Raw genomic sequence first — 14,703 nt, forward strand, 5'->3', positions numbered from 1 at the left:
TATGATACTTACACGTTTTGCTCCTTCACAAAGGAACACCATTTTGATGATTTTTTGATGTGTAAAGCTAAAGTTAGGCTATAGATGAACTACACCACAACAAGACTGTAACAGTGGATGAGTCGGCGTGATGACGTTTAGTAGTCTCATTTAGCCACTTGTTAGCAACTTACAACTTTAGTCCTTTCACAGTGTGTTTTCAGTTCATGAAAGTTAATTGTAACATTTTGGTGGCCTGAAAATGTCTTATTCAGTGTTCGGTTGTTCTTAGCTCCACCCTCTCGTATCACTTCTGGTTGCAAAAAAACAAGATGACGACGGACAAAATGCCGAACTCGAGGCTTCAAAATGGCAATCCATAAACCAATAGGTGAAGTCAAGGTGACTATGTCCACTTCTTATATATAGTCTATAGTCTTGCCTTAGATAAAATATAGGTGCATGGATGCCCCTTTTTAACCTTAACCTGGGAACGGTATATGGTGAAGAGAATCTAAACTCAAAGGTCTACTTACTACTCATTCAAAGCTTTCAACTGCATCTCACGGTCACCCTATAGAGACTTTATGATTGGTAATATTTCCATCCAACTGCTATACCACAAACAAGCCCTGTCTTGCTCTCTCATACTCTCACTCACATACACCCTCACACCACACACATTCAGCATGTTTCAAAATGCATGGTGGCCTATTTATTATTGGAGGGGTACTCCAACTGACAAACAAATACCTAGAAATGAAGTCATCTGGCCAGGACATGTTTACACAAACACTGCTGAGGGATTTTATGGCTGATGTTTCCCTGTAAGCCTTTGCCGCCCTCCCTAACAGTTCCTCTTTTCCCCTCCATGTTCCCAAACACACAGTTGATCAAAACACAGCACTAGATGCTATAGCGGACCGCAAAAACCACCATAGTCTAAAACAAACCTCTTTATGAGAGGGATTTAGGGTCCAGATGTTCTCACAGTATGGAAAAGGGAAAAAGGGGAGGACCACCAGACTTGATAACGCGCTGAGGTCAGACACGTTAGCTACCCCAGTTACACCCCCTCTCCATCCTCCCTGTAACAAGATCATAATAACGAAGCCAGAGAGTATTAGGAGTCAAGGCTCCAACACCACAGGGTCCGCACAGACTAAACAAGTCCACTTGATGGTGGAAAGAATTGTTCTTTGGGAGAAATGCGTCCAGCGGCCATGCCAGAAAACATAAATATGGAGCGAGCCACCGGGGCCCCTTTGAAACATCTGTGGTGTAATTAATTGTGCTAATGCCTGGGTGGCACTGTCGTCACCCAGGAATAATCAGCTGCGGATATGTTTCTATTGTCATTCTGAGGCATGCAAATTTTTCCCTCTGAGTCTGCCTCTCTCACTTTATTTGCCTCTCTTAATCAAATCGGACCTCGCCTAAAGAAGTATGATTCATTTGGGACTTTTCATATGCATTTGTTTAAATTTGGACAGATGGGCCTAACCCTGCAGGATCTCACTATCTCAACTTCCTAAGAAGTGCTGATAAGAAGATGGGGGGGTTCAGCTTGAAACTTAATATGCAAGTGGTTTGAATTACAAAGTCTGCTTATGTTTGCGGTGATTTCCTTACTGCCAGGGTAATATATCACACAAATGCTCATACATCCCTACTGTATCATGTGGGATGAATTCATGCCCTGTCTGCATATTTTCTCGTCTTGAGTGACAAATGTTTTTCACATGTACTTGGCTTTGCACAAATAGTTTATAGATCCATCACTATCACTAATACTGTGATGCATATGGTAAGGATTATGCCACAGTGACACACAGACATTTGAATTATAAAGTGTTCCCCACAGTTTCCAGTTGTTTAACATCAACTAATTAAGCATTAGACTGCACGGAAATAGATCGGTTGCACCGCTCAAAGTTAAGCTGGTGTGTGTGCTGAACTCCGTCCAAATAATGATGAATAAAATGTGCACTATGTTATATGCATGAACATGTGTGTGTTTCTACACATGCTGAAATAAAATATGTAGAGGTCTCTGTGCTTGACAACAGGTGGCTTTGTGTTTTCCTTACTCTCAGCAGAATAAACCCTGCTGTCAAAAGCTCTGACAATAACCAGCAGGCAATAGTTACTTAGGTGAACGTGGCCAGCTAGTCGGTGTTTCTGTTCGCAATACTTTACACTAACATTTTGAAATGCTATGCTTATTCTCCACTTACTGCTCAGCATTTGTTTTGGCCCTGGCAGGTGGTCATGTGACGACTTGTTGAAGGGCACAAAAGTTCTGGTCACAGCGAAATGTTAAGTGTGTGGGGAGAGGACGTGTATAGGTAGTGAGGACTTTAAATTAGCAAGAAAAGACGTCACTGTAGTGAAATGTGATTAACTATAAATCCATGGTTTCATTACAGTCGGCTGCATGTGTCTTGTATATTATACTGTATGTGGGATCATCATAGTCTGGTGTCATAAAACAAAACAAAACAGCATGGAATTAGGGATGGGGGATTAGTGCTGTGTCCAAAATCACATACTATGCACTACATACCCAATATGTGTACCCAATATCGTTCAACATACTTTTGTGTCAATATAGTAGTAGTAGCAGTAGTATGTATCTTTGACGCACTGACATCCTGAGAGCCTCCTTGCTGGTTGGAGACACGTAATCATGGTAACCCGTCATGTGACCAAAATTATGATTTGTGAGAATCAAAGTTTGAACTAATTGAAATACTATATTACGCCTAGCAAAAGTGAAATCTTACACTTAAATTAAGTCCGTCAACATCCGTTATGAACGTTGTCGTTACTACCGAATTGCATTGTGGGATATCTCTGCCGCCGTAGTGTCCAGCTTTGCATACTGTAATATTTCACCGGAAATAGCATGTCATTCACGTACTATTGGTTTCATACTAGGTTTCGGACATACTAAAAAATCTCTCATGCTGTTTTAGCGTACTAAATAGCATGTTGATTTGGAATTAAGGACACAACATAGTTGTCATTAGATGGCATGAGGGATCACTTATTGATCCAACTGTATATCACCACAGTTTACAAACATATGATGGCTGAAAGAATATGATTGACTCAAAGCCCCTTTCCAAATGTGAAACAAACCAGCCCCCGAGGAAAAGAAAATCTGCGATTGTACCTTTTAGGGTCGACCAGCTTGTAGAGTTTCCCACTGTGTGACTGCGCCAGGCTTTTACTGCTCGCCAGTATGTAGACTTCACCTGCAAAGAGGAACAGTCACATGGAAATGGACCATCAGCACTATTTGCATTACATAGTTTTAATGTGCAGCATATGTCCCAATAATTAACCTTACAGCCATTCATGCAATACCAAAATGAGGAGAGGAGACAAGAGGAGGCAAGAGGAGACAAGAGGACAAAAGGAGAGGACATGAGGAGATGAGGAGTGTAGCTACAGCTTCTGCATTGCTGCACTTGCCAAAGGACTCTAAGAAAGAGTTTAATGGGGCAATTGGATACTCATGACTGGGAACCAGGCGGATAATTTAATGAGGAACAAGCCCACAAGAAAATTCCATAAGGGGACAAATTGTAAACATGTGTCTGTGGGGCCCATACTTTGGGACACGAGCCCACCCCCTCCACGATTCTTGCACCACTTGCAAATCATGATCAAATGCAGGAATCTTTAAATACCTCGTCAAATAATAACTCCAAGAGACCTGGCAAGAACTGCGATCAAACATTTCTGATGGCTGTGTGAGTGATCCACATCATGTGTTCATGTTAATCAGAAACACCAGAGCTGACAGTTAATAATTCTGTGAGTGTCTGGTGGGGGTCCAGCTGGGAAAAAAATGTTCTGTATCATATTAGTCGGCTCACCTCAGCTCACCCTACCTTATCTTAATGCTGCAGTCCCCCCAGGTAAATAGTAACACATCTCTCTACCCATGCAAAACATTGCCTTGTAGGTGGCCCAATACCCAGCTCATGAGTGGGTCTTTGGAGTATCGTTGCTATCTTATGGAAATGACAATTAATCCAGAAGGAAGTACGCACTATTTAATATCCTGTTGAGAATGTGCCATAGAGGTAGAATAAGAGTGGTATTAGTTCCCCTGTAGTTTTGAGTGTTATTCCTTGTTGGTGAGGTGTTGCAATTTTTCCAGATTTTAATAATGCTCTTATGCATCCCACTGTGTTAGTACAAAACATTACTAACATATCTGTAAATAACCAACTGGAAAATTCCTCACCATGATGTTAACATGTGCACCATTGATAAATATACAACAAAAGAAAGATTTTTCCATAGTTTTGACATCCTTCATTTCAAGCCAACAAACCTTCAAGGGTTCATGTTGTAAAAATGTGATTTCAGAAAATATGTTAACACATAGCTGTCACTCATGTGGATAGAGGGAGTACAAACAAAACAAAGGAGGGGAGAAAAGAGAAAGAAAGAGCTAGATTGAAATTCTGAGAAGAGATAGATCATCTGCATAACAGCGTAGGTTTCTCATCGTTGCCCTACTGACCTAGTTCATCCTCTCCGAAACCGAAGATGTGTCCCACCAGCATGGAGCCACAGGAGCCAGCTGAGCCCAGACACAGAGCTTTCTCCTGCCACTGTTCACCACTTGCTGATGTTGACAATGTAGCCTTCTGGAGGATCCGCAGATTACTGAGACAGACAAAACACACAGAGTAGGTTGATTTACTGCAGGTCATTACTTTGTCAGTATATCTCGTGCAGATACTGTTCATGTCAGTGCTCGAAGTGGGCCGGTTTTCACCGGTATGCATATTCATTTTACTCCTTGGCGTACCGTGACTTTTTCATGCGTACCGGAACTTCTCACAAGCTGCTGGTACTCTTTTGTGCCCTCTCCATATCAGTTTCTCTGGGAGATTCATAATGGCGATTCATAACTTTTCTTTCACATACATTCACTGTAGAAATTCAGAATGTGTCTCTTTATCTTGCTGCACAATATGTCCATCCTGACTGGGACACTGCTCCTAAAACCTGAATGATACCCTACTATAGACTTTAACGCAGAAAAGTACTTTAACTATTAACGCTATGGGTAAATTTACAAACACGCCGTGTTAACCCTATAATGTTCCAGTTGGAATATTATTGGAGTATTATAGGCCTACTATAGAAGATGTATAGCCCAAGTATAATAATATAACAATAAAATCACACCTGATTATGACTGAGACATTATAACATGCTTAAAGAAATAACAAATAAAGAGAGAGAGATTTCTGATACTGGCCGATACACACGGCAACATGTGAATAAGAGAGTACTGGCACTTGTTTTTTTCCATTTGATTTGATGATGTACTAAACAGTACACGCCATGTACATTTCTTACATTTATAAGTCGCTGTACAAGTGAGAAATACAATGCAATTAATTTGCAGCAGTATTAGGCAAATAACAGCTGAGATCTGGAAAAAGGGACAACTTTTACTTCTTGTAACATGGTTCATTGACCCATCTTCCTTCTCCACCCCATGTCGCACATGGTGTTATTTAAGACCTTGGCTTTTAGTTTCAAAACACACATCACGCCGGAGCCTTCACTTAGCCACAACAGTATGCCCTCAAATTGTAATGAGGTTCAGAATTAACCGACCACACATTGTTTTAAACACAGTGCCAACTCCTGATAGTGTACTTCCCCCCCTGCTATTTACTTCCTTTGTTTACTCAAGCGTCAGCGTTTGACATCAGCAAAGTAGGATAAATTACAAACCAAAGAGAAGTGTGAACAGCACAGAGTAGGATGTCTAATCTCCATTTACACTGGATGGGCTGTGCCGTGGTGGTGACAGTAACATAAAACTTGTTTTCCCCCACGTGGATGGAACTCTGTGTTTACTTTGGCACATACCGACGCAAGGGACAGATTTTCAGTGTGAGAAGAGAAGAAAGGGTCATGCTGATCTAAATGGGACTTAAGATGTTTGTGTGATAACTCATAAATCAAGTCTACTTGAACACCAACGGGATACAATGTCGTTAAAATATAGCTGTCTGTCAACAAGTGTGCAGGAAGTCTATCTTGATTTCACAACATGTAGCAACTTCATTTTTCAGTTTGATTTCCATCAGCACTGTTTCATAGTTTTTCATATTTACCCATTCTTATCTCCAAACACATAGCTGCCATAAAGTCTTCTAGACTGGCAGCCCCTGTAGATGAAGCCCCCCACAGGTGGTGCTCCTCCACTGGACTGCAGGTCATAGACAGAGGGCTCGTTTTCTGGGGAGGGACAACAAGGCAAAGGTCTGATTAAGGCACTGCTGCCTGCATGCAACACCAGTAGACAAAGATTATGATAGAGGCAATCCAATCCATGTATTAATCATGATATTCATCAATCTGCATGCTTGTAAGTAGTCTATTAGATGTCATGCTTGTGTGGTTTATATTAGAGAAACTCAATTTAATAAGAAAAAAGAGCAAAGAGTGCGTCTGGATTTGAATGGGAAAGCAATATATTTGACTTCTTCCTTCTTGGCAGCCAACTTTAATATGTCTTTATCAAAACTGGAAGAGAATTTATTAATCTTTTATTCAGAAGTGTGATGTTGAAGCAATATGGTCTTGGCAAAGGGAAATATTAATGGAAGTTTGCTGCCTTTAAAAATGTATGATCCAAGACTTGGTGTGCTCAACTGTATTCACTTTAGAGTTAGGTTAGTTAGTTTTAACTGGTTACATCAGGCACTAAGCCAAGTGAGGAGTGGTATGTGGCAATAACAGGCACCTTGAATCGGAGTGAGAGATCAAGGTTGACGAATTCATTTGGGTTGCCAAAACAACCCTCACTGTGGCAAAGATAACCAGCCTTGTAATTTGGATCAAACCGCAGTAATTTGTTGTTTTTTTTGTGGAGAGAAGAAGATTTAGCATTGTGAAGGTGCTGCTGTTATTGATTATTTTCTCAATATGAGAAGAGCCAGACTCCTCTCAGCTGTTTTCAACAATGCGAAACCATCACCTAGACCGTTATTGTTGTTGACAGCTTTAAAATCGCACTTGTGGACACAATCTCACATTCCCCTGGCATATCTACACTCCACAGGGGGGGAATCTTTCTAGATCACATCATTTTTACATTCAACCTCCACTGTCTCTGCTCTCAACCTGGGGTGTTTTCGGAACGTGTTGCCAAAACACCATGTTCTTACAAAATGAAAGACATTCGTAAAAACAGATGTTATTTTCAGCAGAATAAATCTGAAAGATTATCCAAGAGGTTAATGTATTTTCATACCTTTCTCAGTACGCAATGCCATCAAAAAAACGTAGACAAAGGTTGCACTCAGTTATTTTTATAAGAGCTGCAATGATTAATCGATTAGTTGTAAACTATTAAAGTAATAGCCAACTGTTTTGATAATAGATTTATTGGTTTGAGTATTTTTTTTAGAAAAAAAAAAGTAAAAATTCTCTGATTCAGCTTCTTAAATGTGAATATTTTCTGGTTTCTTTAGTCCTCTATGACAGTAAACTGAATATCTCTGAGTTGTGGACAGAACAAGACATTTGAGGACGTCATCTTGGGGTTTGGGAAACACTGATCAACATTTTTCACCATTTTGTGACATTTTATAGACCAAACAACTAATTGACTAATCAAGGAAATAATCAACAGATTAATCGACATTGAAAATAATCGTTGCAGCCCTAATTTGTATCATGAGCAATATTAATATTGCAAAATAATGAACTCCATCCAAACTTAAAAAAAGACAAATATGATGAACATTTTTTGAAAAATCTCGTGGAAATTGGAACTCACCATAATCTTTCCCCTGAGTAATCTCCAGTATTCTTCCTGCTGATGTGTTTTTGCCACTTGCATCCGTACAGAGGATCAGCAGACTCCCATTTTCACTCTGAAGCCGATCCACTGCACACCTACAGAACAGAATACAGGATGAATATAGGAGAAACAGTCTGAGTTCATGAAACTCTTTCCTAAAAACAGCAGTAATGAAACAGCATATTAGGATAATTGCTCAGTTTTTGACAGAATCAAAAGCAGTAACATTTTGAACCAGTCGTAGCCATCCAATTTTGAAGAGTGGATCTCTTTTGAAGGAACAGCTGTTTAGTTCTTCAGTGTGACGTTGCTGAAGTGTCTCATTAAATGTTTCACTCACCTGCCTGGGTCATGTAATCCATGAGCAAAGATTTCAGGCGGCTGGTTGGTGCTGTTGAAGTACGGGTTGTTCCGCGGTATGGAATAAGGTGATGTACAGCAGTCTGTGTCCACATCTACCCTCAGGACGGACCCTGTGAAATCACTGCATTCAAACACACAAAAAAAATACACCTTCACGATAGTGGGAGCTAGGAAAAGATTCAATCTTGGGGCACACACCAGCACTCGATTATTTATACTACAATTCTTAGACCTCTGATCTCACCTAAGTCCATCCATCTCTTCCATATCATCCAGGGTGATCATGCCATCTCCCAGGACGATGTGCAACAGACCATCAGGGCTGAACAGAAGTTGACCACCAAGGTGCTTCCTGTGCAGCTCTGCCACTTCCATCAGCATCCGAACAGTCCGGGTGTCAACCTGGTTTGGGTTTTTCCTGAGGTAAAACATACACATCATTGTCACAGGGTGCAAAGATGATTGCTATACTCACATGCTTCCAACCAGTCTCAATACAAATATTCAAAAGTATACACTGTATAAGGGTTTTGGTAAATGGCTCCTGAATGCCCCGTAGTTGCCTCATGATTGGGATGAAAGCCGCTGAAGAAACTCAATGTAATGTTTTGAAATATACTGCGTGAGACATGATTTTATAAATGAGTACACACTCTAATTACTTTACAGAATAATTGTGTTGGTGGAAAAAATGATACAAAGGCATGAATAAGAAACGCTGACATGACATGAAATGAGTTCAATTGTTTGTTGTCTGGAGACAATTAGTCTGATGCACTGTCTCATTAAAGCTAGAGTTGATAATGTTCTTCAAAAACATTTTTTGTTATATTTGTTGAAATTCTCATTATATCCCAACAGCAATCAATAAATCAAAAGCTAAAAAAAAGAAAGAAATCCGGTATCTGTAGCTGTCGCAGGACTGTAATAAACCCGTCCACTCATTGCATTTGGTCCAAATGCAATGAGTGGACGGGTTACCTGCCTGTCTACCTGCTTGCTGCCTGCACGCGCACTCATTGCGCGTCACTGGAATCTTCCACAAGCTTCTAGCTTGACAGCTGTGAGTACTAACAATAGCCATGTTCGTGATTATAATTTTGGGGGAGTGGCTTTGGGGGGAGGCCTGAAGAGACAGACTGTCAGTGTTGCTGACTTGGCGACTTTCTTTCTAGATTTAACGACTTTTGGAGCTACTGCTGCTAGCTAATTTAATTGGGAAAGAGTTGGCAAGACTGGGCTGGGTTTTTCGGTTGGATCATTTTTAAAATCTAGCGTACTCATGCTGGTTTCTCAACATTACCAACCCTAGCTTTAAAGGCAAAGACAGTGGGTGGAGATGTAACACAGGCTTCAAAATGTTGCACAAGTTCTCGTGCAAAGTGAGGATTTGGCTTCACAGTATCAGCAACAAATATTTCATGATGTGTTATTTTGGGTAGTCCTGCAATTCTTGAAAAGCAGCTTGCCAAAGAAAAAGAAATGACTCTCTTAATCTACCATCAAATACTTTAACTGTCATTCCTCTATTGGACCCTCAAATTAAGGACTATACGCTGCAGTCACCACGACTGCATGCCAAGACTATAATTAAGATTAGATCATTAAGTTAAACATACAACTGTGATTATGTAAATTAAAATGTAACACTTAAACACGTTCGTGAGAAAAGATTGTTTTCTTAATTACAGGTCATTGTGAAGGGAGTGTGAGGTATCGACACAGCAGAAGGCACACATCGCTATCATCACAAAAGTGTTGCAAATGAACGCCCATAATACGCTGTGTGCTGTTGAAGCTTTTGTATTTACTGTGGTTACCATGGTCTCTGGCAAAAATGTGTCAAATCAGTGTTGTTGGATGGGAAAAGCCAATATTATAATCAATTCCTTCAGGGTTTTTTGATCAGGACTTTTTCACAACATCCAATAAGTTTCAATCTCATCCTATTCTTATTTCTCTTATTGCATTTGAAAAGCAATCAACAGTAAAATGAGAGCATGCACTGAAAAACAGATTGTGGGAATTTTCACCAATCGTCATGCATCGCTACAAATTACGACTGACCACATTGTAAACTGTCCTGTATTTTTCAATGGTTGAATAAGTGGGCTTTGCATGAAGAAATGCATGTCCATGCTATATTAATCCTCTATAGTTAATAGGTCAGTTAAATGTTGTGTAGACTGCAAGGCAGCTGAGGTTTTGGTTTCCTTTCAGGCAGTGAACGACCCATATTTAAGGTAGCTTTGGCACACACTTCTCCCATTACCTCGAAACGGTGTATTCAACCACACGGAGAATGTGGTCGTGTGGTCCGATGGCCCAGCGCTCTTGGTTGGTGGTGTAGGAGACGTAGAGCTTGCCATTCTTCTTGTAATTGGGGTGGAATGCCAGGCTTAGCAGGCCCCTTTCATCCCCACCCTGCAGTCAGATGAGAAACACAAAAGATCCAGGAGTTAATTATGTCCCTCCTTGGCTTCTGCTCGGCTGTGTGGGGTTGGAATCACCCCCCTCGGTCATCTTCATCATCACCAAGACCACTACATGCAACCCCTACACTCCCATCACCCCCCACCTCCTTTAATTCTTCAACCTCTCTAATCCCCCTTTTTTATTTATCCATCACATTCCCTTTCACACCCCTGCTATTCTCCCATTCTCTGTTTTTCTCCCCTCGCCTGTTTCACTTCACACCTTCACCAACCTCCTTGAATATACCATTACCAACCATTATAAAGCATTTGACTCTGGGTAGCGCTGCACCTCCTCTACAACCCCCCCGCCTTTGCCCCGTCTTCTCTGCAGCCTGGTTATGTGCGCTTGTCCACAGGGTCGGGGGGCCCCTGTGACGCCCCGGCCCTCCCGGTGGCCTCCATTGTGCAGTGATTTGTGTGTGTAATCTTTGGGGGATATCCGTGAATGCTACGCTGAGTGGCTGAAAGAATTTATTAGCTCACTCACAGTTCATAGAGAGCACAAAAGTGCAGAGTGCTTCAGTCCGTGCTTTTTGCTCCCCATCCCCTCGCTCTTTCCTGGTTTACACAAAATCCATGCAAAATTCAAGGCTTGGGAGGGGGGAGATGGGGTGGGGGTGGGGGGTGGGGGGGCAGAGAGCTGCCAACTCCCACTGTCTTGGCAACATGTTTAGAAAACATCTAAATTGCTTGTGTAATATGTAAACCTTTGTCTCACCCCGGAGGCAGCTCCATCAGTTGTCACTACCCTGGTGGTCCTCCCATCATAGTTAGCTGTAATAATCAGCTACAGCATTTCATTCCCTAGGCAAGACAAGCCAGGTCGGCCCTTTTTTTATGTCGTACTCTCCCTCACTATTTCTTCTTGACAAAAGAATGAACAGAATGCTAGGCTTAGGTGTGAATAATGTTTATAAAGTGGTCCCTGTGTGATTGTATCCCTCTAAAACAGCTTGATTCTTTAAAAAAAAAAATCGAAAAGCAAAAGTGAGCATCATGCAGAGAGCTCATGGCAAAGAAACAAGTATCATGTCTACAATTAACACATCTATTCCCTCTCAAAATAATAAAAAGGGAAATTCAGAAAAATATATATCTTGGTTTGAACACAAGTGGCAAGCTTTGGATATGTGTAGTCCATGTCACAAGCCAAGTAACACACATCATAAATTGGTGTACTGAATCTCGTAGTTCTGTTTGGACTGCGTTAGACCCGGCCCAGTCAAACACAGCAGTGACACAGGCCACATGCGAATGAAAAAGAAATTACTCTTTGCAAAGGAATGTACTTGAAGCACCAATGAGCAACAACAGAGAGCCACATGATAAGCCACAGGGGTTCTATCAATCTGAATATCAAATGAAATGTTGTGAAAGTTGACAAATAAATCTCCACCCCAAAAGACAGAGTTCCTCCACAGTGAATTTATGAGTACTACTAAACATCAGATCATTGAAGTCAAATAAAAAAAGGAGTTATGTGGGAGTGGATGCAGTGCACTGAACAGCTGGATGTTAGTCAGAGCAGAGGTGAATGCACTTTGCCAAAGAATGTCAACAGGTTTCATCTCAGGAAGAGAACCTTAACTTGAAATGCTGGATCCATATGTTGGATTTGGGGATGCAGTGACCCACATCCCCAAAATAAACTCACCATAGGGAGCGGGTCAAAGACCACAATTCCAAAGGGGCCTAAATCCGGAGCCAAAGGGGGACCACCAAGATACACAGTGGTTAAATGGGCTGAAATATTAGCTCCCTTGCTAATGACTAGCTCCTTCAGCAGCAGGCAAGCAGCAGAGCTGGCACCGGAGCCATAAGAAACAAACACTGCATTAGAAAGCCTTTCAGTGCAGAGCCAAGGAGATACCTTGATTAAAAGAAGACAAATTGCCAACCTGTGGCTCCTCAGCATCGATCATGCTAAAACTGCTGCCAGAGCTGCAGTAGGTAAGATATTCTTGGCACGGCTCAAAAGACAATATACTGTACAAGCTCATTCAGAGAAACTGCAGGTTTCACATATTGTCAGCTGCAAAGTGAATTTGCAGGAGTTTCAGCTTTCACATAGTGGGTTTAAAAGGAGTTTTGTTCTGCCTTGTGTCATAGTACATTTTATCAACTACTACAGTACAGTACAATGTGTGCACTTTTATACTATGTTATATAATTTTCACTTACAGTACATACAGTATATGGATGAGGATGAGGGACAATTTAGGGGTAGGCTGCAAGGTTCTCTGTTATATTGTAAGCTTAAAGCTGCAGTAGGTAGAATCGGAGCAAATATGATTAAAAAAAGTTAATTTTATAAAACGGTCACTATATCCTGACAGTAGTATATGAGACAAGTAATCTGAAAAAAAAGAAGTCTAGTTTTCTCTCAGAGCACTTGAATTACAATATGCTGAAAGGTTATTAGGTTATTTTTGCCCAATGATGCCAAAAACATTCTGCCTACTGCAAGTTTAACCCTCATATTAATAATAATTTACCTCCATAATTTCTTAACAACAGATGTTAATGTCGCTGATCATAATGCCTGCTATCTCCAAACCTCAAACTATACAAATGACTCTGCTGTGTCAACTTAAAACGCATTCCCTCCATTTTTTCCCTGAACATCTTCGTGATTTTTATGACTGCCATCATTCTTCCACAGCCAGGCGGGGGGTTCTGATTGAATCTCTCACGAGGCATTATCTCTTCATTTTTCACAAACACCTGCCTCTGCATTCCTCTTTTCCCTCCAATTCTGCTCTCTGGGGCTCCGGCTTTGGCACTGTCAAAGTGTTGGCGTCACTCCACAGAAAGCTAGGAGAGTGAGGTGCGGGGATGAGGAGCGGTTGTTATCTCACATCTCACGGTGCATTACATGGAATGCTGGTCCTGTCTGAGTGGCGGAGAATGCTACCATTTCCAATTCTGCAGGGGCAGCTGTCTTTGAATCCTTGTGACGCACGTGTTGGACCATGCATTGTTACCCTGAACCTTTTGATCCTTCCTCATTGGCTTATGGGCATTCCTCCACCGAAGGACATTCCACATGAGTTGACTGGAGCAAAACAATGTCTACGGCCTTCACTCAAAGACTACCTGAAGCATCTACGCTCACACAGACAATACACACACCTCCGGTGTAATAATCTCTGCTTTTCCCTTGTACAATGAGAATCAAATCTCCACTGCACCTCCTCCACCTGTTGATACATAAATCCTCCCACCAACCAAGAATAAGATATAATCCATCATCTGGGCTATAAAGTTCATAGAATAGACTTTCTTTTCTGCCTGCCATATTTGTTACCATTTCATCTTTCACTAGCAGGCATCCCACTGTTTGAGGATAATTGTGAGATCAGTATGAGTTATAGTAGAGATGAGGCCACTTATTTATTCCGTATGAAATGAGCCCTGAGCCTCTGATGGCCGCTGAGAATGCAGAGCAGCTGTCAGCGGAGCAGGGACAGAAAGAATAACATGCTGTGACTTATTTGTTTTAACAGTGAAATATTTTATTGCTGGCCCCATCGCCCCTGTTACACAGGCTAATACGTGTCAGTGGACTCGCTGTCAGCTTTAGGTTTCTGCTCCCAGATATCTGCATTTATAAAACTCACTGTCACTATCACACGTGCTGGTCTCGAGTGTCTTTACGGAAGTTGTACTATGCAAGATGCTGAGCAGAGGCTGAAGCTTTGCACCAAAGTCTACAGACACCACTAGACACCACAGAACTAAGGGGAATATTTACATGTATATCAAAGTGTCATTTTTGGCTTTAACTGTTGCGTCTTAAAATGGGTTGCCTTGAGAGCAACTCCAAACAAGTTCAAGGATAATTGTAGTTTTTGCCATATTTAATTGTGTTCAAAGTTGTGTCATTTACTTCTCTGTAAAGCTTTACGTAGGCTCTCGTATGCTCGAATCACAGCTATCCAATAAAACATGTTCAAGTAGGAAGATGGCGTCATACACCGGCTGAACCACACCTGTGCTTGTGTGGCACGTATAGAATGAACGCGGCGC

The 14,703-nt window shown here is 41.4% G+C and overlaps 1 protein-coding gene across 2 annotated transcripts in view; it reads right to left on the bottom strand.

Annotated features, from left to right (window-relative positions):
* Positions 1-14,703, bottom strand: part of LOC119485306 (hedgehog interacting protein) — a 41,349-nt gene that overhangs the window by 9,972 nt on the left and 16,674 nt on the right. For both annotated transcript variants that reach the window (XM_037764803.1, XM_037764804.1), the window contains exons 5-11: positions 10,470-10,621; positions 8,442-8,615; positions 8,175-8,318; positions 7,811-7,929; positions 6,141-6,264; positions 4,523-4,668; positions 3,158-3,239 (exon numbers count right to left, since the gene is read on the bottom strand). In XM_037764803.1, the coding sequence (XP_037620731.1) occupies positions 3,158-3,239; positions 4,523-4,668; positions 6,141-6,264; positions 7,811-7,929; positions 8,175-8,318; positions 8,442-8,615; positions 10,470-10,621 (941 nt within the window). The remainder of the gene's footprint in view (positions 1-3,157; positions 3,240-4,522; positions 4,669-6,140; positions 6,265-7,810; positions 7,930-8,174; positions 8,319-8,441; positions 8,616-10,469; positions 10,622-14,703) is intronic.

Source organism: Sebastes umbrosus, chromosome 3, assembly GCF_015220745.1.
Source record: "Sebastes umbrosus isolate fSebUmb1 chromosome 3, fSebUmb1.pri, whole genome shotgun sequence".
NCBI classification, from domain to species: Eukaryota; Metazoa; Chordata; class Actinopteri; order Perciformes; family Sebastidae; genus Sebastes; species Sebastes umbrosus.